The 22,595-nt window shown below is 44.6% G+C and overlaps 1 protein-coding gene across 1 annotated transcript in view; it reads right to left on the reverse strand.

The window, feature by feature from the left end:
• Nucleotides 1–6,865: 6,865 nt before the first annotated feature.
• The window catches only part of AHNAK2 (AHNAK nucleoprotein 2), a 36,999-nt gene continuing 21,269 nt past the window's right edge, over nt 6,866–22,595 (reverse strand). Inside the window, exons 6-7 of the mRNA XM_073350356.2 lie at nt 15,697–22,175; nt 6,866–15,222 (exon numbers count right to left, since the gene is read on the reverse strand). Of these exons, the coding sequence (XP_073206457.1) occupies nt 7,913–15,222; nt 15,697–22,175 (13,789 nt within the window). The 3' untranslated portion in view covers nt 6,866–7,912. The remainder of the gene's footprint in view (nt 15,223–15,696; nt 22,176–22,595) is intronic.

Consider the following 22,595-nt stretch of genomic DNA (forward strand, 5'->3'; position numbering starts at 1 on the left):
GTCAGAAAGAAAGAAGAGATCTCTTGGGCCAATCTCTGGATGATTTGAAATATCAGGGCAGACCTTGAACTGGATTCTCTTCACTGGGGAACCAGTGCAGAAAGCAGAGTCACCAGGATGATATGTTCACAGCCACCGGCGTTGCTAACCAGAAAAGTTCCTGTGCTTTGTACACAAGCTTTTTAAGGGTGTTGCTTCATTTCTAGACAGAAGTTGCTTTACTACTCAAGCTTGAAGGCCATGACTGCATATCTCACTCTTGCCAGAACTGTGTGTAGTGGGATGGGGCACAACTGTTCAGCAACTCCCAGAAAGAAGTGAGAGTCTTTTGCCAGCGCAGCTATTTAGCGGCGAGGGCTCCCAAAGGCTGCTGAGGCTGCAGATTCATTTAATGACGGAAGTGCCAATGACAACGGCGGATGTTCTAGAGAAGGCACTACCCTTTTCTCTGCCAGCATTGCCAGTGCCTTACCAGGGTTTAGCTTTTGTACTCTGCTTTTTAGCCAAGAGGAAAGACGGTTTTGTGATTAGTGGCTTGGGTCTCAGTGGATCTGGGTTTGTTTTGCAGCTCTGCCATGCACTCCCTATGTGATCTTTGACACATCACATCGGGCCTGGGTCTCGTTTACACTAAGGCTCCTTTGCCATGCAAAAGCAGGGTAGAGTGACCTTGGTGTAAAAAGAAAATTGGGCCCTTAATCTCTGCCTGAGTCCCCCATTGGTGAGATGGAGGTGAGGATAATAATCCTTTCTCCCACCCTTTGCCTACCCTCTCCATTTAGACTGTGATCTCCTCAGGGCAAGAAGTGTCACTCACGATGTGTATGTGCAGTGCTTGGAACAGTGGGGCCACGGCCATTATTGCAGCTGGCGCTTCGAGGGCCTCTACTATAAATAATAATTCATGCAGGGGTTGATGTTGCACTGGTGTTGTGAAAACTTCCCACCTGTCAATAATGTCAGCCTTGACATTCCAAATATCTCCATGTTTTCCTGCAGGCAGCCCCTGAGGGCTAGGATACCTGCCCCAAACCTCTTCATGGCCTCATTCGAAGCCCACCTAAATATTAATTTCTGCTGCCTCACCTACGAGAAGTCGGGGGGTAAGGTTAAACCATTAAAACAGCACAAATAATCAAACCATACAGATCTGTGCATGTCTTACTGAGTGACTGTGTGATCTTTTGGGAGAGACACCCATTTCCTCTCTCTTCTCTTTTCTGTGTGTTTATGACTCTCATTCACTGTGGGGTGTCAAATCAAGATTGTACGTTCTTCAGGGCAGATTGCATTTTCTCTTGTTTTGCCAAGAACTTTTTGGGGTCTTTCAGATAATAACTGAAAAAGACCATGATTTTAATAACAACTGTAGAGTCGGAATCAGTATGCAGCTCGCACTGGAGCTGAAACAGCCTTCTCAAACCTTCCTGATGGGAAGGACAATCTCTTTTGCCTCTTTATTGTTTAGACAATATCTTTCTGTTCTCTAGGTTTGTGCCCCTCTTCTGTACACTGCCTAATGAACTCTTATGCTGGCCATCCCCATTTTCAGTCTCCTTTAGACTGTCACATTAATCTAACTGCTTTCTCTCAAATCCTCCATTTTCTTTTTGTCGAGACTCTCTGTGGGCTTTTCTTTTCTTTACGCTTCACGACTATTCTTCTCCAATCCAATATATTCATTTTTGCTATGCAGCCAGTACTGCCTCATATTGGAAGAGATGGTTCAAGGTCTGGAGCAACAGGTATCGACCCTGCGTTGCATAAGAGAAACTGAAGATTTCCTGAACAGACATCAGGATATGCTTCTATGGGCACAATGTTCTGAAGATTCAGAGCAGGCTGCGCAGTGGGGACAGGAGGACGGTGAAGAAATTTGGCAGCATGTGACCTCCAGAAGAAGAAAGGGGAGCATCCATGTACCAGCAGCGCAGATACAGGTAAGCAACCATTTTCATGTTCTCTCCACAGGTACTAATGCGGAGAGTGGACTAGATGATACATCTGAGGGAAGGGAACAAAAGGAGACTCCGCTGATTGGAAGGCATGAGATGCACTGTCCTAGGGATGGGGGTTCCACGACCACTGCTCCCAAGAGAAGGAGGCGGGTGGTGGTGGTCGGGGACTCTCTTCTCAGGGGGACTGAGTCATCTATCTGCTGCCCCGACTGGAAAAACCGAGAAGTCTGCTGCTTGCCAGGAGCTAGGATTCACGATGGGACCATGGGATGGTGTTCCAAGAAGGAGGAGTGCTAGGCAAAAAGATGGGCTCCACCCAACGAAGAGACAGAAGAGCATCTTCGGAAGCAGGCTGGCTAACCTAGTGATGAGGGCTTTAAACTAGGTTCACCAAGGGAAGGAGACCAAAGCCCTGAGGTAAGTGGGGGCATGGGATACTGGGAGGAAGCACGAGCAGGAGAATGCGAAAGGGGAGGGCTTTCTGCCTCACACTAAGAAAGCAGGACAAACAGCAAGTTATCTCGAGTGCCTATGTACAAATGCAAGAAGCCTGGGAAACAAACAGGGAGAACTGGAAGTCCTGGCACAGTCAAGAAATTATGATATGATTGGAATAACAGAGACTTGGTGGGATAACTCACATGACTGGAGTACTGTCATGGATAGATATAAACTATTCAGGTAGAACGGGCAGGGCAGAAAAGGTGGGGGAGTTACACTGTATGTAAGAGAGCAGTATGACTGCTCAGAGCTCCGGTATGAAACTGCAGAAAAACCTGAGTGTCTCTGGATTAAGTTTAGAAGCGTGAGCAATAAAGGTGATGTCGTGGTGGGAGTCTGCTATAGACCACCGGACCAGGGGAATGAGGTGGACGAGGCTTTCTTCCAGCAACTAACGGAAGTTACTAGATCGCAGGCCCTGATTCTCATGGGAGACTTCAATCACCCCGATATCTGCTGGGAGAGCAATACAGCGGCGCACAGACAATCTAGGAAGTTTTTGGAAAGTGTAGGGGATAATTTCTTGGTCCAAGTGCTGGAGGAATCAACTAGGGGCAGAGCTCTTCTTGACCTGCTGCTCACAAACTGGGAAGAATTAGTAGGGGAAGCAAAAGTGGATGGGAACCTGGGAGGCAGTGACCATGAGATGGTCGAGTTCAGGATCCTGACACAGGGAAGAAAGGAGAGCAGCAGAATACAGACCCTGGACTTCAGAAAAGCAGACTTTGACAACCTCAGGGATCTGATGGGCAAGATCCCCTGGGAGAATAACATGAATGGGAAAGGAGTCCAGGAGAGCTGGCTGTATTTTAAAGAATCCTTATTGAGGTTACAGGGACAAACCATCTCGATGTGTAGAAAGAATAGTAAATATGGCAGGCGACCAGCTTGGCTTAACAGTGAAATCCTTGCTGACCTTAAACACAAAAAAGAAGCTTACAAGAAGTGGAAGATTGGACAAATGACCAGGGAAGAGTATAAAAATATTGCTCGGGCACGAAGGAGTGAAATCAGGAAGGCCAAATCACACCTGGAGGTGCAGCTAGCAAGAGATGTTAAGAGTAACAAGAAGGGTTTCTTCAGGTATGTTTGCAACAAGAAGAAAGTCAAGGAAAGTGTGGGCCCCTTACTAAATGAGGGAGGCAACCTAATGACAGAGGATGTGGAAAAAGCTAATGTACTCAATGCTTTTTTTGCCTCTGTCTTCACAAACAAGGCAGCACTGGGCAGCATAGCATGGGGAGGAGGTGACCAGCCCTCTGGGAAGAAAGAAGTGGTTTGGGACTGTTTAGAAAAGCTGGACAAGCACAAGTCCATGGGGACAGATGCGCGGCATCCGAGAGTGCTAAAGGAGTTGGCGGATGCGATTGCAGAGCCATTGCCCATTATCTCTGAAAACTCATGGAGATCCAGGGAAGTCCCGATGACTGGAAAAAGGCTAATGTGTGCCCTTGTTGCCAAGAAGGCCAATGGCATTTTGGGATGTATAAGTAGGGGCATAGTGAGCAGATTGAGGGACGTGATCGTTCCCCTCTATTCGACATTGGTGAGGCCTCATCTGGAGTACTGTGTCCAGTTTTGGGCCCCACACTACAAGAAGGATGTGGATAAATTGGAGAGAGTCCAGCGAAGGGCAACAAAAATGATTAGGGGTCTAGAACACATGACTTATGAGGAGAGGCTGAGGGAGCTGGGATTGTTTAGTCTGCAGAAGAGAAGAATGAGGGGGATTTGATAGCTGCTTTCAACTACCTGAAAGGGGGTTCCAAAGAGGATGGCTCTAGACTGTTCTCAATGGTAGCAGATGACAGAACGAGGAGTAATGGTCTCAAGTTGCAGTGGGGGAGGTTTAGATTGGATATTAGGAAAAACTTTTTCACTATGAGGGTGGTGAAACACTGGAATGCGTTACCTAGGGAGGTGGTAGAATCTCCTTCCTTAGAGGTTTTTAAGGTCAGGCTTGACAAAGCCCTGGCTAGGATGATTTAACTGGGAATTGGTCCTGCTTCGAGCAGCGGGTTGGACTAGATGACCTTCTGGGGTCCCTTCCAACCCTGATATTCTATGATTCTATGATTCTAATGTAGTGCCCATCTTTAAAAAAGGGAAGAAGAAGGATTCTGGGAACTACAGGCCACTCAGCCTCACGTCAGGCCCTGGAAAAATCATGGAGCAGGTCCTCAAGGAATCAATTCTGAAGCACTTAGAGGAGAGGAAAGTGATCAGGAACAGTCAGCATGGATTCACCAAGGGCAAGTCATGCCTGACTAATCTAATTGCCTTCTATGACGAGATAACTGGCTCTGTGGATGAGGGGAAAGAGGTGGATGTGTTGTTCCTTGACTTTAGCAAAGCTTTTGACATGGTCTCCCACAGTATTCTTGCCAGTAAGTTAAAGAAGTATGGGCTGGATGAATGGATGATAAGGTGGATAGAAAGCTGGCTAGATCGTCGGGTTGAACGGGTAGTGATCAATGGCTCCTTGTCTAGTTGGCAGCCGGTATCAAGTGGAGTGCCCCAAGGGTCGGTCCTGGGGCTGGTTTTGTTCAATATCTTCATAAATGATCTGGAGGATGGTGTGGATTGCACCCTCAGCAAGTTTGCAGATGACACTAAACTGGGAGGAGAGGTAGATACGCTGGAGGGTAGGGATAGGATACAGAGGGACCTAGACAAATTAGAGGATTGGGCCAAAAGAAATCTGATGAGGTTCAACAAGGACAAATGCAGAGTCCTGCACTTAGGATGGAAGAATCCCATGCACTGCTACAGACTAGGGACCAAATGGCTAGGCAGCAATTCTGCAGAAAAGGACCTTACAGTGGATGAGAAGCTGGATATGAGCCAACAGTTTGCCCTTGTTGCCAAGAAGGCCAATGGCATTTTGGGATGTGTATGTAGGGGCATTGCCAGCAGATTGAGGGACGTGATCGTTCCCCTCTATTCGACATTGGTGAGGCCTCATCTGGAGTACTGTGTCCAGTTTTGGACCCCACACTACAAGAAGGATGTGGAAAAATTGGAAAACGTCCAGCGGAGGGCAACAAAAATGATTAGGGGACTGGAACACATGACTTATGAGGAGAGGCTGAGGGAACTGGGATTATTTAGTCTGCTGAAGAGAAGAATGAGGGGGGATTTGATAACTGCTTTCAACTATCTGAAAGGGGGTTCCAAAGAGGATGGATCTTCTCGACTATTCTCAGTGGTAGCAGATGACAGAACGAGGAGTAAAGGTCTCAAGTTGCAGTGGAGAAGGTTTAGGTTGGATACTAGGAAAAACTTTTTCACTAGGAGGGTGGTGAAACACTGGAATGCGTTACCTAGGGAGGTGGTGGAATCTCCTTCCTTAGAAGTTTTTAAGGTCAGGCTTGACAAAGCCCTGGCTGGGATGATTTGGTTGGGGATTGGTCTTGCTTTGAGAAGGGGGTTGGACTAGATGAGTCCAACCCTGATATTCTATGATTCTATACTGCATTTTCAAGGATTTCACTCTCTGCTTTCTAACAGTCTCACATGTGTAGTGCTATTCAATTCCCATGGGGGCTGCTTAGAGCATTTCATTTTGTGGGGCTAAGAGAGTGCATACAACCCTGGGAGTATTTTTAATGTATTTATTGTTAACTATAATTCTCTGTGAGCTTGAAATAAGCCTTGAGATCATTGTCTCCTTCTATTTGAATTGCTGTAAAGCAGGATGTCCTTTTTTTTCCAGCATCACAGTGGTCATCATTTCTGATTCTCTGGTCTGTCCATGATACTCTTCCTTAGCTCTGTTCTAAGCTGTGCGCCCCTGCCTATGGCCATTCCATCAGCCAGGGATCACTGAAGAAAGCAACTTGAATGGTCCCTTGGGGCTGTGTGAGCAGCCAGACACAACTTAAAGAAGCCCCAACGAAGTCCAGCTTGTCCTGAAATAATATGGGTTGTCCAGTACCTCTGTGTGGAAACTGTTGAGAAATGATGGACTTTGTATTGGTGACTGCAGTATGTGTGGAATTCTCCTTTGGGACAGTTGAGAACTCGAGGAGGAGGGGATGAAGAATGTGTTAATTTAGCAAGATATGACTTTGGACTCACCAAATACACTCTAGTACATTCCAGTTTTTTCTTCTGATGCATTTACTTAGACCCTACTAAATTGAATAGGTGGGAACAAAAAAATAATATAAAGAAACTGGGATAAAGATGTGTGAGTGAATATGTGAAAATACAATATGCAGAATTACAATGGTGATTAGTCATTGGCCAGTACCAATGTCTCTTAAAAAAAAAGTTCTCCCCCCCTAACTGAAGTTGCAGCTACATCAGCTTCATCAGAAAGTTAGGGTTACCCCAACCTTTCAAGCAATATTGTATTGTAGTTTTCATAATCAAAAAATGATTACAATAATAATGTTGTTGCATTTATTATCAATACAGTGACTGTACTGTGAAGTGAGAATACATTCAACATTCTAGTAATACATGTACAGTGATGGCTAACATATATGGTATTACCTTTTTGGTCATGTACTTAAGAGAAGCACTGATATAAACAAAAGGTAAATAACTAACTATTTACATCTTATTTCTCTGGAAAAACCTTCCCAGTGATTTCACTCACATATGCGCCCCATTCTATGCATTAACTATTCTGATAAATATATACATAGTGAACTTTCTTACCCCAATTTTTTTTATTCTTCCTCTCAGTTGCCATATTTTATTTTTGTATTTTGAATATGTGAATCAGCAGTATATATTTTTCAGGAATCTGGAGCATTTCCTGAAGTTTTATTTTTTTAAGGCTAAATATTATCCACGCTACTAACTGGGGGGTGGGGGGGGGGGGAAGGATTGTCATATCTACAGTATTATTTCTGTTTGTTCTACATTTTAAAATGATCATGGAATACAAATATTGCTCTATCTAAGATAAAGAAAATATATTTTTATAAGAAAGCAACATCAAGGCAGAAATATATTTAATAAAATAAAATCTAAACAGTTATGTATATTTCTAGTCCTCATAGCACTAGCTTTATATTCATTTTTGCAAATAATCTATAACCTAAACACAACCGGCATGTTATAGAGAATTATATTTAATAAAATCTTTTCACTATCTTTGCTCCATTCAACACTTTATTTTGCATGGTTAGGAGAATTTTATCAGACTTTGATAAAAGTGTGAATGCCTCCTTTTCCTCAGTAGTTGTGTGTTTCTTCTTGGGTACATCTCATGAAGCAAATGTTTCATTGGGACTTACAGTATGTTCATGTGTTTGCAAATGCCAGTGTGGTGAGGAATGATCCACAGACTGTTTTCATCAATGTCAGTTTTAAGTTCTGTTCCACTTTCATTTCTTCTGGAAAACTCTCTGGGAAGACAGCATTTTCCGGCATATGTTTTTCTCTTAGTTTGTTCTACATTCAGATTTTCCATATATGTATAGATCAGAAAAAAATACTCATTTGGTGGTCTTTTCAAGAATACTTTGCTGGCTAGCTCTTTCCCTGTCCAACAAGATTAATTCAGTTCTTGCTGATGATGTCACTATAGCACCAGAAACTTGGACATTAGATGAGGTCCCTGTGTTTTCATTTTCTTCACCCTTAATTGTTTCTTCTTTAGGTGATAAATTTTCTTCTGCATCAAAAAATGTTTCAGGTTTCTCTGATGGACTTTCATCATCTGAAGTTTTCATTTCTTTTAGATTTGTCTCTTCTTCTTTGTCAATGTTCTTAGCCTTTTTTGAAGGGGATGAAAAGCCTAATTTGGGAAATCTAAACCATCCAGTTTTTTCAGTTTGTTTAGAAGAGTCAGTATCTGATGCAGAAGAGTCAACAGGTTGGGTTTCTTCTGGAACTGATTTTTGGACTTCAGGTTTGGAATCTGAGCCTGTGTCATCAATGGAGGAAGAAAACCCAATACTTGGAAGCCAAAATTTGAATCTGCCAGAAGATCTTTTACTGTCAGTTTTTTCTTTTTGATCCTTCATATCTTTTTCTTTATTTTCTGGTATTTTAGCTATTTCACCATCTTTAGAGAGAGGAGATACAGCTATTTCCTCTGGTTGCTTATCAGATTGAGTGTCTCCAAGTTTACTGGAAGGCTGTACTTCAACTGTAAATGTTTTCAGTTTTGGCAAACTGACACTGGAAGATACGACATCATTAGATTCATCAGTTTCACTTTGTGGTTTGCCAGATAATTTAAACTCAGCAGTGTCACTCTTTTGTATTGCTATCCCTAAATTTTCATCAGAAAGTTTAGGTTGGTGAACTTCACTCTCAGACACCTCATGATTATATTCTGAATAAGACTGCAGTTTGACTGGCATGTCTAGTTTAACATGTGACTCAGGTATCTTCACTTTGAGAAGTGAAAATCCAAAAGTAGCAGTTTTAATTTCTGATGAAGGAATCTCAGATTCTTTCACTATCTGAGAGGAGTAAGTCTCATGTGTTTCGATATCAACATGTCCAGATTCAACTTCACCTTGTGTCTTTATTTCTTTACCCTCTGCAAGTGGTCCCTGAATTTGTAGTGCTGCTTTTGAAACCGAAGAGTCTGTGGATGGGAGCTTAACATATTCCTGTGGGGTTTTAATGTCACGGTCAGCCAATGTTGGAATTTTGACTGATGGCCTTTGGATATTACCACCCGCAAGTTCTGGTCTTTCTTTAGGGATCTTAGTGCTTACTTCCAGTTTTGGTGCTTCAATGTCAGTACCAGCACCTTTCAAGTCTGTTGCCACTTTTGATGTTGAAACGTCAGTTTCAGCTGTGGGTGCATTGTAAGTGAAGGCTGGTATTTTTAACTTGGGAATTTTAATATTTACCTCTACACTTTCAGTTTGTTTGTCTGCCTTGTCCTCTGAAATCCTGGTTGATGATTCCATAACGTCTGAACTTGGACTTTGCAGGTCAATGGAGCCATCTGCTTTTTTAAACTGGATTTCCACTATGCCTAGTTCAGTTTTAGGCAGTGAAACATCAGCCTCTAACTTTGGGAGAAAGACATCAACTTCAGAACCCTTTGCTTTTGAATGTAACACTCCAAACTTTGGCATCTTAAATTTAGATGTTTTTATTTTGCTTGCTTCATCTCCATCTTCTGCTTTCACCCTGACTCCTGCAGAAATAGCCTTTTCAACACTTTCAGCTGGAAATTCTATTTCATGGTCTACAACACTTATTTCAGTATCCATTTTAATTCCCGGAGCACCTATCTTGGTCTCTTCAAGGTTGGTTTTAACATCAGCAACATCTCCTGTTCCCTTTGTGGCAGGCCATCCAAATGAGGGTACACTGAATTTTGGCATTTTTAATTTACTTTCTCTTCCTTGAACATCCTTTCCTGTAGATTTTATCACACCCCCTAGCTTTTCAGTTTTAACTCCTTCACCTGCGTGTAGAATGTCCAGCTCTACTTTTGGGAGGACATCTAATTTCTTCTGTGTTCCATCCAAAGCAATTTCAACAGATGGTGCTTTGGCGCCTATTTCTGGACTCTTCAGCTCAATGGAATGTTCTGCTGTTGGAACCTCTACACACTGTGATTTGGCTTTTTGTTCTTGAAGGGTCAGATCACATTTAGGGAGTGTAATGTCAGCTTTTGGTAAGCTGATGTCCACCCCAGTTTTTGAAGCACTAATTTCTGATGTAGAGAGTTCTACCTTAGGTATCATGATTTTTGGAGTATGTGTTTTCAATTGTTGTCCTTCAGCACCGCGTTTAACTACATCAGCATAAGTTTCCATTTCAGGAATGCTCACTTTAATGACTGCTTTTTCTGGAGGTAGTGAAACTTCTGCTTCAAACTTTGGTGAGGTAACATCAGAACTTTTACCTTTGTGGAGAGAAACTCCCACTTTTGGAATCTCTGCTTTAGCAGATTTGATTTTACCTTCCAAAACATCCTTTCCAGCAGCAGATTCAGTGTCCACATGTGGCAATGATGTTGCATATTCAGGAGCTTCTATTTCAGTTTGCATTTCAGCAGAAGGAGCACTTACTTGCGGCTTTTCCAGGCTCCCTTCACTATCAATGTCATCTCTTTTTCCCTTAGAAGATGACCGACCAAATATTGGCATTCTAAATTTTGGCATTTTAAACCAGCTCTGATGTTCTTCAGTCTGAATTTCTCCAGACTTCATTTCATGTTCTCCTTGCACTTTCATATCCTCCACCTCAGGGCTTTGAAAGGCCACCTCTGTGGTTGAAAGAGAAATGGATGGGAGACTAACATCCATCTCTGGAGCTTTAATGTCAGTGATAGAAACTTGAGGCATTTTCATTTTCCCAGTTGAAACCTCTATTTCTGCATCAGAGACATCAGATTTAACTTCTAGTATTGGAGCTTCCACAGCAATGTCAGCAATATCTGTTGTCATTGTAAGCTGGGGAACTCCAGCTTCCATTTTGGGTAAGCTGATCTCACTTTCTGGTCTTTTTCCTTTTGGAAGTGAAATTCCAAACTTTGGCTTTTGGAATTTAGGCATTGTCATCTTCCCCTCAAGACCTTCAACTTTCACTTCTGCTCCATCTACCGCCAATGGTCCTTCGATTCCTGTTTCTGGACTCTTCAGCTCAATGGAAGCTTCTGCTGTGGGAAATTTAATACCCATGGACAAGCTGACATCATCACCAGCAGACCCTGATTTGAGGTCAGCTTGTTGAAGACTCACATCATCTGTAGAAAAGGTGGCATCAACCTTAGGTAGGCTAATGTCCATGTCTGATTTGGGAACTTTGATTTCTGGTTTGGAAAATTCCAAAGTAGGAATCTGAACTTTTGGCATTTTTATGCTTATTTGTGCTCCCTCTTCTATGCTTTTGGTATGACTGCTTTCTATATCAGGTATCTGCACTAAGTCTTCTCCATCTCTTTCTGGTTTAGGAACAGTAACATCAGCTTCCACTTTTGGCAGATTCACCTGAGATTTAGGAACCTTAATTTTGGAGAATGAAATTTTAGGTATGATAAATTGAGGCTTTTTAATTTGGCTTTTTTGTTCTTTTTTTCCTGTAGATATTTCAATAGCAAGATCCATGCTTGGACCCTGATCCTCAGTTACAGTTTCTGCTAGTTTTGTGTCTGTTTTGCCTGATGATACAGTAATTTTAGGCTCTTCGAGAAGTTCTTCAAAATCGGCTTTAATGCTTGCTTCTTTTTTTGGTGACCAACTAAATGATGGCAATTTGAATTTTGGCAACTTGAAATGTCCTTCTTTCCCTTCCATATCTGTATCTCCAGGTTTTATTTCTCCCTCAACTATTGTTGCTTTAGATGCCATATTTGAATCTTGAATACCAATCTCTGCCATTGGAACAGAAACATTGGATTGGAGGTTAATGTCAACTTTGGGTGTCTTGATATCAGCTTCAGGTATTTTGGGCATTTTGATTTTCCAGCCTGAAGATTCTGTTTCTGCATTAGGGATGGCAGATTCAACTTCTACTGTTGGTGCTTCCACAGCAACGTCAATAATATCTGTCATCACTTTTAGCTGGGGAATATCAGCTTCCATTTTGGGTAAGCTGATCTCACTCTCTGGCACTTTCCCTTTACGACGTGAAATTCCAAACTTTGGCTTTTGGAATTTGGGCACTTTAATCTTCCCTTCAAGACCTTCAGCTTTCAGCTCTGCTCCATCCACAACAATTCCAGCTGATATTCCTTCAACTCCTGTTTCTGGACTTTGCAACTCTATGGACCCTTCCGATGTTGGAATCTTAATATCTGGGGCTGACAGGCTGACATCAGCACCAGCAGACATCAGTTTTAAGTCAGCTTGTTGAATAGTCACATCATATGTAGGAAGCTTGACATCAACCGTAGGTAAGCTAACATCCACATCCGTTTTGGGAGCTTTGATTTCTGGTTTTGAAAATTCTGAAGTAGAGATATTAACCTCTCCATCTCCACCGCTTCCTTTCTCTGATATCTGCACTGAAACATCTCCTTCATTTTCTGGTTTAGGACCACTAACATCACTTTCCAATTTTGGCAGAGAGACCTGTGCTTTGTGACCCTTCATTTTAGGAAGTGATATCTTTGGCATGCTGAACTGAGGCTTTTTAATTTTCTCCTTCTCACCTATAGGCATATCACTTTCGAGATCCACACTTGGGCACCAAACCTCAGCTACAGTTAATGTTAATTCAGCTTCTGTTTCTCCTAAAGAAGAGGCCAAAGTAGGCTCCTCAAGGATTGCTTCAGTATCACATGTAACAACTGCTTCTTTCTTTGGTGACCAACGAAATGATGGGAGTTTGAATTTTGGCATTTTGAACTTGCTTTCTTTCCCTTCAATGTCTTTTTCTCCAGATTTTATTTCACTCTCAGTCTTTACCACTTTACTTTCTAAATCTGGGCCTCGAATGTCTACTTTTGTTGTTGGCATGGTAACATCAACTGATGGGAGGCTGATGTCCACCTTTGGTGCTCCATCAGCTTTAGGTATTTGAGGCATTTTGAGCGATGGCAGTTGCATTTTTAAGCCTGACACTTCTGTTCTTGCATCAGAGACTTCACATTTAACATCAAAAGATGAAGTTTCAATAGCAATCTCAGTAACCTCAGCTATCTCTTTTGGTTTGGAAATGTCAGCTTCCATTTTGGGTGTGCTGATCTCAGTCTCTGGAATTTTTCCCTTAGGCAGTGAAATTCCAAACTTCATCTTTTGGAATTTAGGCATTTTAGTCTTCCCTTCGAAACCATCAAGGTTCACTTCTCCTCTATCTATAGCAACGTCAACAGATGGTATTTTAGCAACTATTTCTGGACTCTTCAGCTCAGTGGAACTTTCTGTCACTGCAACTTTAATATCTGTCTCTGGAATGCTTACATCACCAACAGCAGACCCAGATATCACTTTGGGTTCTTGAATACTCATGTGATACTTAGAAAGAGTGACATCATCTTTCAGTAAGTTTGCATCCTGGTCAGCTATACGGGCACTGAGATCAACTTTGGAAAAACCCAAATCAGGAATCCAAATTTTTGGTAAATTAACACTTTTGACCCTTGCATCTTCTCCACACTCAGGAAGGTCCACGCTACTCTCAGGGCCTGAAAACCTCAATGGTATTCCTTCAGCTATTACATTAGCTTCAGTTATAGGGTCAAAAACATCAGCCTGCAATTTGGGATCACTAATTTCAGATATTGGTATCTTAGAAATTGAAACCTTTGGAATTTTAAAATGAGGCATTTTAGATGTCCCCTTAACACTATCTTTTCCAGAACTACTTGGAATTTCAAGTCCAACACTTGGAGCCTGGATTACAGGTCCTGACAGTGTTATCTCTCCTTCTGCCCCAGCTGACGGCACTGTCACCTGGGGCTCCTTGAGGCTTGATTCAACATCTGCTATGCCACCACTGGTCTCTTTTGTGGTGGACCAGCCAAATGAAGGCATGCCGAATTTTGGCATTTTGAACTTCCTTTCTTTTCCCTTAGCATCTTTCTCTGTGGCTTTTATTTCACCTTCTATCTTTACCGCTTGAGCTGTTGCTTCTGGGCCTTGAATGTCCACCTCGACCTTTGGAAGAGAAACGTCTACTGATGGGAGGATGATGTCCACCTTTGGTGCTTGAAGGTCTGCTTTAGGCATTTTGGGCATTTTGAGTGATGGCATTTGGATTTTCCAGGCGGAAGCTTCAGTCTCTAGGTCAGGAACATCAGCTTCCACTGCTAGCGTCGGGGTTTCCACGCCGATTGCACCCACTTGGCCTTTGACTTTTGGCTTGGGAATGTCAGCTTCCATTTTGGGTAAGCTGATCTCGCCTTCTGGCACTTTGCCTTTTGGAAGTGAAACTCCAAACTTTGGCTTTTCAAATTTAGGCATTTGAATTTTCCCTTCCAAACCGGCAGTTTTCACCTCTGCTCCCTCCACCGCAATTTCAGCTGATGGTGCTTTCGCTTCAATTCCTGGACCCTTCAGCTCAAAGGAACCTTCTATTTTGGGAATCTTGACTCCAGGTGCTGAGATTTTGACATCTGCAGGAACGGAGGCTGCTTTCAGGTCAGCTTCTTGAAGACTGACATCACATGTGGGAAGTGAGACATCGACTTTGGGTAAAGTAACATCCACGTCTACTTTGGGAGCTTTGATTTCAGGTTTAGAAAATCCCGTAGAAGGCATCTTGATTTTTGGCATGTGTATTTGCATCCCTGTTGCCTCTGCTTTCCCTGTCTCAACTTCAATACTGCTTTCCATGGTGGGAACTTTCACTTCAAATCCCGCCTCTTTCATTTCGGCTCGTGATTTGGGAAGGGAAATATCTGCCTCTACCTTTGGCAGACTGACCTGTACCTGGGGAGCCTTGACTTTGGGAAGCTTCACACTCGGCAGCTTAACATCAGGCATTTTAAGTTTCCCCTGCTCACCATCTTTTCCTGCAGAAGTCCCGATTTCCAGTTCAGCACTTGGAGCCTGGATTGCGGGTCCTGACAGTGTTATCTCTCCTTCTGCCCCAGCTGACGGCACTGTCACCTGGGGCTCTTTGAGGCTTGCTTCAACATCTGCTACGCCACCACTGGTCTCTTTTGTGGTGGACCAGCCAAATAAAGGCATGCCGAATTTTGGCATTTTGAACTTCCTTTCTTTTCCTTTCGCATCTTTCTCTGTGGCTTTTATTTCACCTTCTATCTTTACCGCTTGAGCTGTTGCTTCTGGGCCTTGAATGTCCACCTCGGCCTTTGGAAGAGAAACGTCTACTGATGGGAGGGTGATGTCCACCTTTGGTGCATGAAGGTCTGCTTTAGGCATTTTGGGCATTTTGAGTGATGGCATTTGGATTTTCCAGCCGGAAGCTTCAGTCTCGAGGTCAGGAACATCAGCTTCCACTGCTAGCGTCGGGGTTTCCACGCCGATTGCACCCACTTGGCCTTTGACTTTTGGCTTGGGAATGTCAGCTTCCATTTTGGGTAAGCTGATCTCACCTTCTGGCACTTTGCCTTTTGGAAGTGAAACTCCAAACTTTGGCTTTTCAAATTTAGGCATTTGAATTTTCCCTTCCAAACCGGCAGTTTTCACCTCAGCTCCCTCCACCGCAATTTCAGCTGATGGTGCTTTCGCTTCAATTCCTGGACCCTTCAGCTCAAAGGAACCTTCTATTTTGGGAATCTTGACTCCAGGTGCTGAGATTTTGACATCTGGAGGAACGGAGGCTGCTTTCAGGTCAGCTTCTTGAAGACTGACATCACATGTGGGAAGTGAGACATCGACTTTGGGTAAAGTAACATCCACGTCTACTTTGGGAGCTTTGATTTCAGGTTTAGAAAATCCCGTAGAAGGCATCTTGATTTTTGGCATGTGTATTTGCATCCCTGTTGCCTCTGCTTTCCCTGTCTCAACTTCAATACTGCTTTCCATGGTGGGAACTTTCACTTCAAATCCCGCCTCTTTCATTTCGGCTCGTGATTTGGGAAGGGAAATATCTGCCTCTACCTTTGGCAGACTGACCTGTACCTGGGGAGCCTTGACTTTGGGAAGCTTCACACTCGGCAGCTTAACATCAGGCATTTTAAGTTTCCCCTGCTCACCATCTTTTCCTGCAGAAGTCCCGATTTCCAGTTCAGCACTTGGAGCCTGGATTGCGGGTCCTGACAGTGTTATCTCTCCTTCTGCCCCAGCTGACGGCACTGTCACCTGGGGCTCTTTGAGGCTTGCTTCAACATCTCCTACGCCACCACTGGTCTCTTTTGTGGTGGACCAGCCAAATGAAGGCATGCCGAATTTTGGCATTTTGAACTTCCTTTCTTTTCCTTTCGCATCTTTCTCTGTGGCTTTTATTTCACCTTCTATCTTTACCGCTTGAGCTGTTGCTTCTGGGCCTTGAATGTCCACCTCGGCCTTTGGAAGAGAAACGTCTACTGATGGGAGGGTGATGTCCACCTTTGGTGCTTGAAGGTCTGCTTTAGGCATTTTGGGCATTTTGAGTGATGGCATTTGGATTTTCCAGCCGGAAGCTTCAGTCTCTAGGTCAGGAACATCAGCTTCCACTGCTAGCGTCGGGGTTTCCACGCCGATTGCACCCACTTGGCCTTTGACTTTTGGCTTGGGAATGTCAGCTTCCATTTTGGGTAAGCTGATCTCGCCTTCTGGCACTTTGCCTTTTGGAAGTGAAACTCCAAACTTTGGCTTTTCAAATTTAGGCATTTGAATTTTCCCTTCCAAACCGGCAGTTTTCACCTCAGCTCCCTCCACCGCAATTTCAGCTGATGGTGCCTTCGCTTCAATTCCTGGACCCTTCAGCTCAAAGGAACCTTCTATTTTGGGAATCTTGACTCCAGGTGCTGAGATTTTGACATCTGCAGGAACGGAGGCTGCTTTCAGGTCAGCTTCTTGAAGACTGACATCACACGTGGGAAGTGAGACATCGGCTTTGGGTAAAGTAACATCCACGTCTACTTTGGGAGCTTTGATTTCAGGTTTAGAAAATCCCGTAGAAGGCATCTTGACTTTTGGCATGCGTATTTGCATCCCTGTTGCCTCTGCTTTCCCTGTCTCAACTTCAATACTGCTTTCCATGGTGGGAACTTTCACTTCAAATCCCGCCTCTTTCATTTCGGCTCGTGATTTGGGAAGGGAAATATCTGCCTCTACCTTTGGCAGACTGACCTGTACCTGGGGAGCTTTGACTTTGGGAAGCTTCACACTCGGCAGCTTAACATCAGGCATTTTAAGTTTCCCTTGCTCACCATCTTTTCCTGCAGAAGTCCCGATTTCCAGTTCAGCACTTGGAGCCTGGATTGCGGGTCCTGACAGTGTTATCTCTCCTTCTGCCCCAGCTGACGGCACTGTCACCTGGGGCTCTTTGAGGCTTGCTTCAACATCTCCTACGCCACCACTGGTCTCTTTTGTGGTGGACCAGCCAAATGAAGGCATGCCGAATTTTGGCATTTTGAACTTCCTTTCTTTTCCTTTCGCATCTTTCTCTGTGGCTTTTATTTCACCTTCTATCTTTACCGCTTGAGCTGTTGCTTCTGGGCCTTGAATGTCCACCTCGGCCTTTGGAAGAGAAACGTCTACTGATGGGAGGGTGATGTCCACCTTTGGTGCTTGAAGGTCTGCTTTAGGCATTTTGGGCATTTTGAGTGATGGCATTTGGATTTTCCAGCCGGAAGCTTCAGTCTCTAGGTCAGGAACATCAGCTTCCACTGCTAGCGTCGGGGTTTCCACGCCGATTGCACCCACTTGGCCTTTGACTTTTGGCTTGGGAATGTCAGCTTCCATTTTGGGTAAGCTGATCTCGCCTTCTGGCACTTTGCCTTTTGGAAGTGAAACTCCAAACTTTGGCTTTTCAAATTTAGGCATTTGAATTTTCCCTTCCAAACCGGCAGTTTTCACCTCAGCTCCCTCCACCGCAATTTCAGCTGATGGTGCTTTCGCTTCAATTCCTGGACCCTTCAGCTCAAAGGAACCTTCTATTTTGGGAATCTTGACTCCAGGTGCTGAGATTTTGACATCTGCAGGAACGGAGGCTGCTTTCAGGTCAGCTTCTTGAAGACTGACATCACACGTGGGAAGTGAGACAACGGCTTTGGGTAAAGTAACATCCACGTCTACTTTGGGAGCTTTGATTTCAGGTTTAGAAAATCCCGTAGAAGGCATCTTGACTTTTGGCATGTGTATTTGCATCCCTGTTGCCTCTGCTTTCCCTGTCTCAACTTCAATACTGCTTTCCATGGTGGGAACTTTCACTTCAAATCCCGCCTCTTTCATTTCGGCTCGTGATTTGGGAAGGGAAATATCTGCCTCTACCTTTGGCAGACTGACCTGTACCTGGGGAGCTTTGACTATGGGAAGCTTCACACTCGGCAGCTTAACATCAGGCATTTTAAGTTTCCCTAGCTCACCATCTTTTCCTGCAGAAGTCCCGATTTCCAGTTCAGCACTTGGAGCCTGGATTGCGGGTCCTGACAGTGTTATCTCTCCTTCTGCCCCAGCTGACGGCACTGTCACCTGGGGCTCTTTGAGGCTTGCTTCAACATCTCCTACGCCACCACTGGTCTCTTTTGTGGTGGACCAGCCAAATGAAGGCATGCCGAATTTTGGCATTTTGAACTTCCTTTCTTTTCCTTTCGCATCTTTCTCTGTGGCTTTTATTTCACCTTCTATCTTTACCGCTTGAGCTGTTGCTTCTGGGCCTTGAATGTCCACCTCGGCCTTTGGAAGAGAAACGTCTACTGATGGGAGGGTGATGTCCACCTTTGGTGCTTGAAGGTCTGCTTTAGGCATTTTGGGCATTTTGAGTGATGGCATTTGGATTTTCCAGCCGGAAGCTTCAGTCTCTAGGTCAGGAACATCAGCTTCCACTGCTAGCGTCGGGGTTTCCACGCCGATTGCACCCACTTGGCCTTTGACTTTTGGCTTGGGAATGTCAGCTTCCATTTTGGGTAAGCTGATCTCACCTTCTGGCACTTTGCCTTTTGGAAGTGAAACTCCAAACTTTGGCTTTTCAAATTTAGGCATTTGAATTTTCCCTTCCAAACCGGCAGTTTTCACCTCTGCTCCCTCCACCGCAATTTCAGCTGATGGTGCTTTCGCTTCAATTCCTGGACCCTTCAGCTCAAAGGAACCTTCTATTTTGGGAATCTTGACTCCAGGTGCTGAGATTTTGACATCTGCAGGAACGGAGGCTGCTTTCAGGTCAGCTTCTTGAAGACTGACATCACACGTGGGAAGTGAGACATCGGCTTTGGGTAAAGTAACATCCACGTCTACTTTGGGAGCTTTGATTTCAGGTTTAGAAAATCCCGTAGAAGGCATCTTGACTTTTGGCATGCGTATTTGCATCCCTGTTGCCTCTGCTTTCCCTGTCTCAACTTCAATACTGCTTTCCATGGTGGGAACTTTCACTTCAAATCCCGCCTCTTTCATTTCGGCTCGTGATTTGGGAAGGGAAATATCTGCCTCTACCTTTGGCAGACTGACCTGTACCTGGGGAGCTTTGACTTTGGGAAGCTTCACACTCGGCAGCTTAACATCAGGCATTTTAAGTTTCCCCTGCTCACCATCTTTTCCTGCAGAAGTCCCGATTTCCAGTTCAGCACTTGGAGCCTGGATTGCGGGTCCTGACAGTGTTATCTCTCCTTCTGCCCCAGCTGACGGCACTGTCACCTGGGGCTCTTTGAGGCTTGCTTCAACATCTGCTACGCCACCACTGGTCTCTTTTGTGGTGGACCAGCCAAATGAAGGCATGCCGAATTTTGGCATTTTGAACTTACTTTCTTTTCCTTTTGCATCTTTCTCTGTGGCTTTTATTTCACCTTCTATCTTTACCGCTTGAGCTGTTGCTTCTGGGCCTTGAATGTCCACCTCGGCCTTTGGAAGAGAAACGTCTACTGATGGGAGGGTGATGTCCACCTTTGGTGCTTGAAGGTCTGCTTTAGGCATTTTGGGCATTTTGAGTGATGGCATTTGGATTTTCCAGCCGGAAGCTTCAGTCTCTAGGTCAGGAACATCAGCTTCCACTGCTAGCGTCGGGGTTTCCACGCCGATTGCACCCACTTGGCCTTTGACTTTTGGCTTGGGAATGTCAGCTTCCATTTTGGGTAAGCTGATCTCGCCTTCTGGCACTTTGCCTTTTGGAAGTGAAACTCCAAACTTTGGCTTTTCAAATTTAGGCATTTGAATTTTCCCTTCCAAACCGGCAGTTTTCACCTCTGCTCCCTCCACCGCAATTTCAGCTGATGGTGCTTTCGCTTCAATTCCTGGACCCTTCAGCTCAAAGGAACCTTCTATTTTGGGAATCTTGACTCCAGGTGCTGAGATTTTGACATCTGCAGGAACGGAGGCTGCTTTCAGGTCAGCTTCTTGAAGACTGACATCACACGTGGGAAGTGAGACATCGGCTTTGGGTAAAGTAACATCCACGTCTACTTTGGGAGCTTTGATTTCAGGTTTAGAAAATCCCGTAGAAGGCATCTTGACTTTTGGCATGCGTATTTGCATCCCTGTTGCCTCTGCTTTCCCTGTCTCAACTTCAATACTGCTTTCCATGGTGGGAACTTTCACTTCAAATCCCGCCTCTTTCATTTCGGCTTGTGATTTGGGAAGGGAAATATCTGCCTCTACCTTTGGCAGACTGACCTGTACCTGGGGAGCCTTGACTTTGGGAAGCTTCACACTCGGCAGCTTAACATCAGGCATTTTAAGTTTCCCCTGCTCACCATCTTTTCCTGCAGAAATCCCGATTTCCAGTTCAGCACTTGGAGCCTGGATTGCGGGTCCTGACAGTGTTATCTCTCCTTCTGCCCCAGCTGACGGCACTGTCACCTGGGGCTCTTTGAGGCTTGCTTCAACATCTGCTACGCCACCACTGGTCTCTTTTGTGGTGGACCAGCCAAATGAAGGCATGCCGAATTTTGGCATTTTGAACTTCCTTTCTTTTCCTTTTGCATCTTTCTCTGTGGCTTTTATTTCACCTTCTATCTTTACCGCTTGAGCTGTTGCTTCTGGGCCTTGAATGTCCACCTCGGCCTTTGGAAGAGAAACGTCTACTGATGGGAGGGTGATGTCCACCTTTGGTGCTTGAAGGTCTGCTTTAGGCATTTTGGGCATTTTGAGTGATGGCATTTGGATTTTCCAGCCGGAAGCTTCAGTCTCTAGGTCAGGAACATCAGCTTCCACTGCTAGCGTCGGGGTTTCCACGCCGATTGCACCCACTTGGCCTTTGACTTTTGGCTTGGGAATGTCAGCTTCCATTTTGGGTAAGCTGATCTCGCCTTCTGGCACTTTGCCTTTTGGAAGTGAAACTCCAAACTTTGGCTTTTCAAATTTAGGCATTTGAATTTTCCCTTCCAAACCGGCAGTTTTCACCTCTGCTCCCTCCACCGCAATTTCAGCTGATGGTGCTTTCGCTTCAATTCCTGGACCCTTCAGCTCAAAGGAACCTTCTATTTTGGGAATCTTGACTCCAGGTGCTGAGATTTTGACATCTGCAGGAACGGAGGCTGCTTTCAGGTCAGCTTCTTGAAGACTGACATCACACGTGGGAAGTGAGACATCGGCTTTGGGTAAAGTAACATCCACGTCTACTTTGGGAGCTTTGATTTCAGGTTTAGAAAATCCCGTAGAAGGCATCTTGACTTTTGGCATGCGTATTTGCATCCCTGTTGCCTCTGCTTTCCCTGTCTCAACTTCAATACTGCTTTCCATGGTGGGAACTTTCACTTCAAATCCCGCCTCTTTCATTTCGGCTCGTGATTTGGAAAGGGAAATATCTGCCTCTACCTTTGGCAGACTGACCTGTACCTGGGGAGCTTTGACTTTGGGAAGCTTCACACTCGGCAGCTTAACATCAGGCATTTTAAGTTTCCCTTGCTCACCATCTTTTCCTGCAGAAGTCCCGATTTCCAGTTCAGCACTTGGAGCCTGGATTGCGGGTCCTGACAGTGTTATCTCTCCTTCTGCCCCAGCTGACGGCACTGTCACCTGGGGCTCTTTGAGGCTTGCTTCAACATCTGCTACGCCACCACTGGTCTCTTTTGTGGTGGACCAGCCAAATGAAGGCATGCCGAATTTTGGCATTTTGAACTTACTTTCTTTTCCTTTTGCATCTTTCTCTGTGGCTTTTATTTCACCTTCTATCTTTACCGCTTGAGCTGTTGCTTCTGGGCCTTGAATGTCCACCTCGGCCTTTGGAAGAGAAACGTCTACTGATGGGAGGGTGATGTCCACCTTTGGTGCTTGAAGGTCTGCTTTAGGCATTTTGGGCATTTTGAGTGATGGCATTTGGATTTTCCAGCCGGAAGCTTCAGTCTCTAGGTCAGGAACATCAGCTTCCACTGCTAGCGTCGGGGTTTCCACGCCGATTGCACCCACTTGGCCTTTGACTTTTGGCTTGGGAATGTCAGCTTCCATTTTGGGTAAGCTGATCTCGCCTTCTGGCACTTTGCCTTTTGGAATTGAAACTCCAAACTTTGGCTTTTCAAATTTAGGCATTTGAATTTTCCCTTCCAAACCGGCAGTTTTCACCTCTGCTCCCTCCACCGCAATTTCAGCTGATGGTGCTTTCGCTTCAATTCCTGGACCCTTCAGCTCAAAGGAACCTTCTATTTTGGGAATCTTGACTCCAGGTGCTGAGATTTTGACATCTGCAGGAACGGAGGCTGCTTTCAGGTCAGCTTCTTGA

Source organism: Lepidochelys kempii, chromosome 6 (assembly GCF_965140285.1).
Source record: "Lepidochelys kempii isolate rLepKem1 chromosome 6, rLepKem1.hap1, whole genome shotgun sequence".
Classification (NCBI taxonomy): Eukaryota; Metazoa; Chordata; order Testudines; family Cheloniidae; genus Lepidochelys; species Lepidochelys kempii.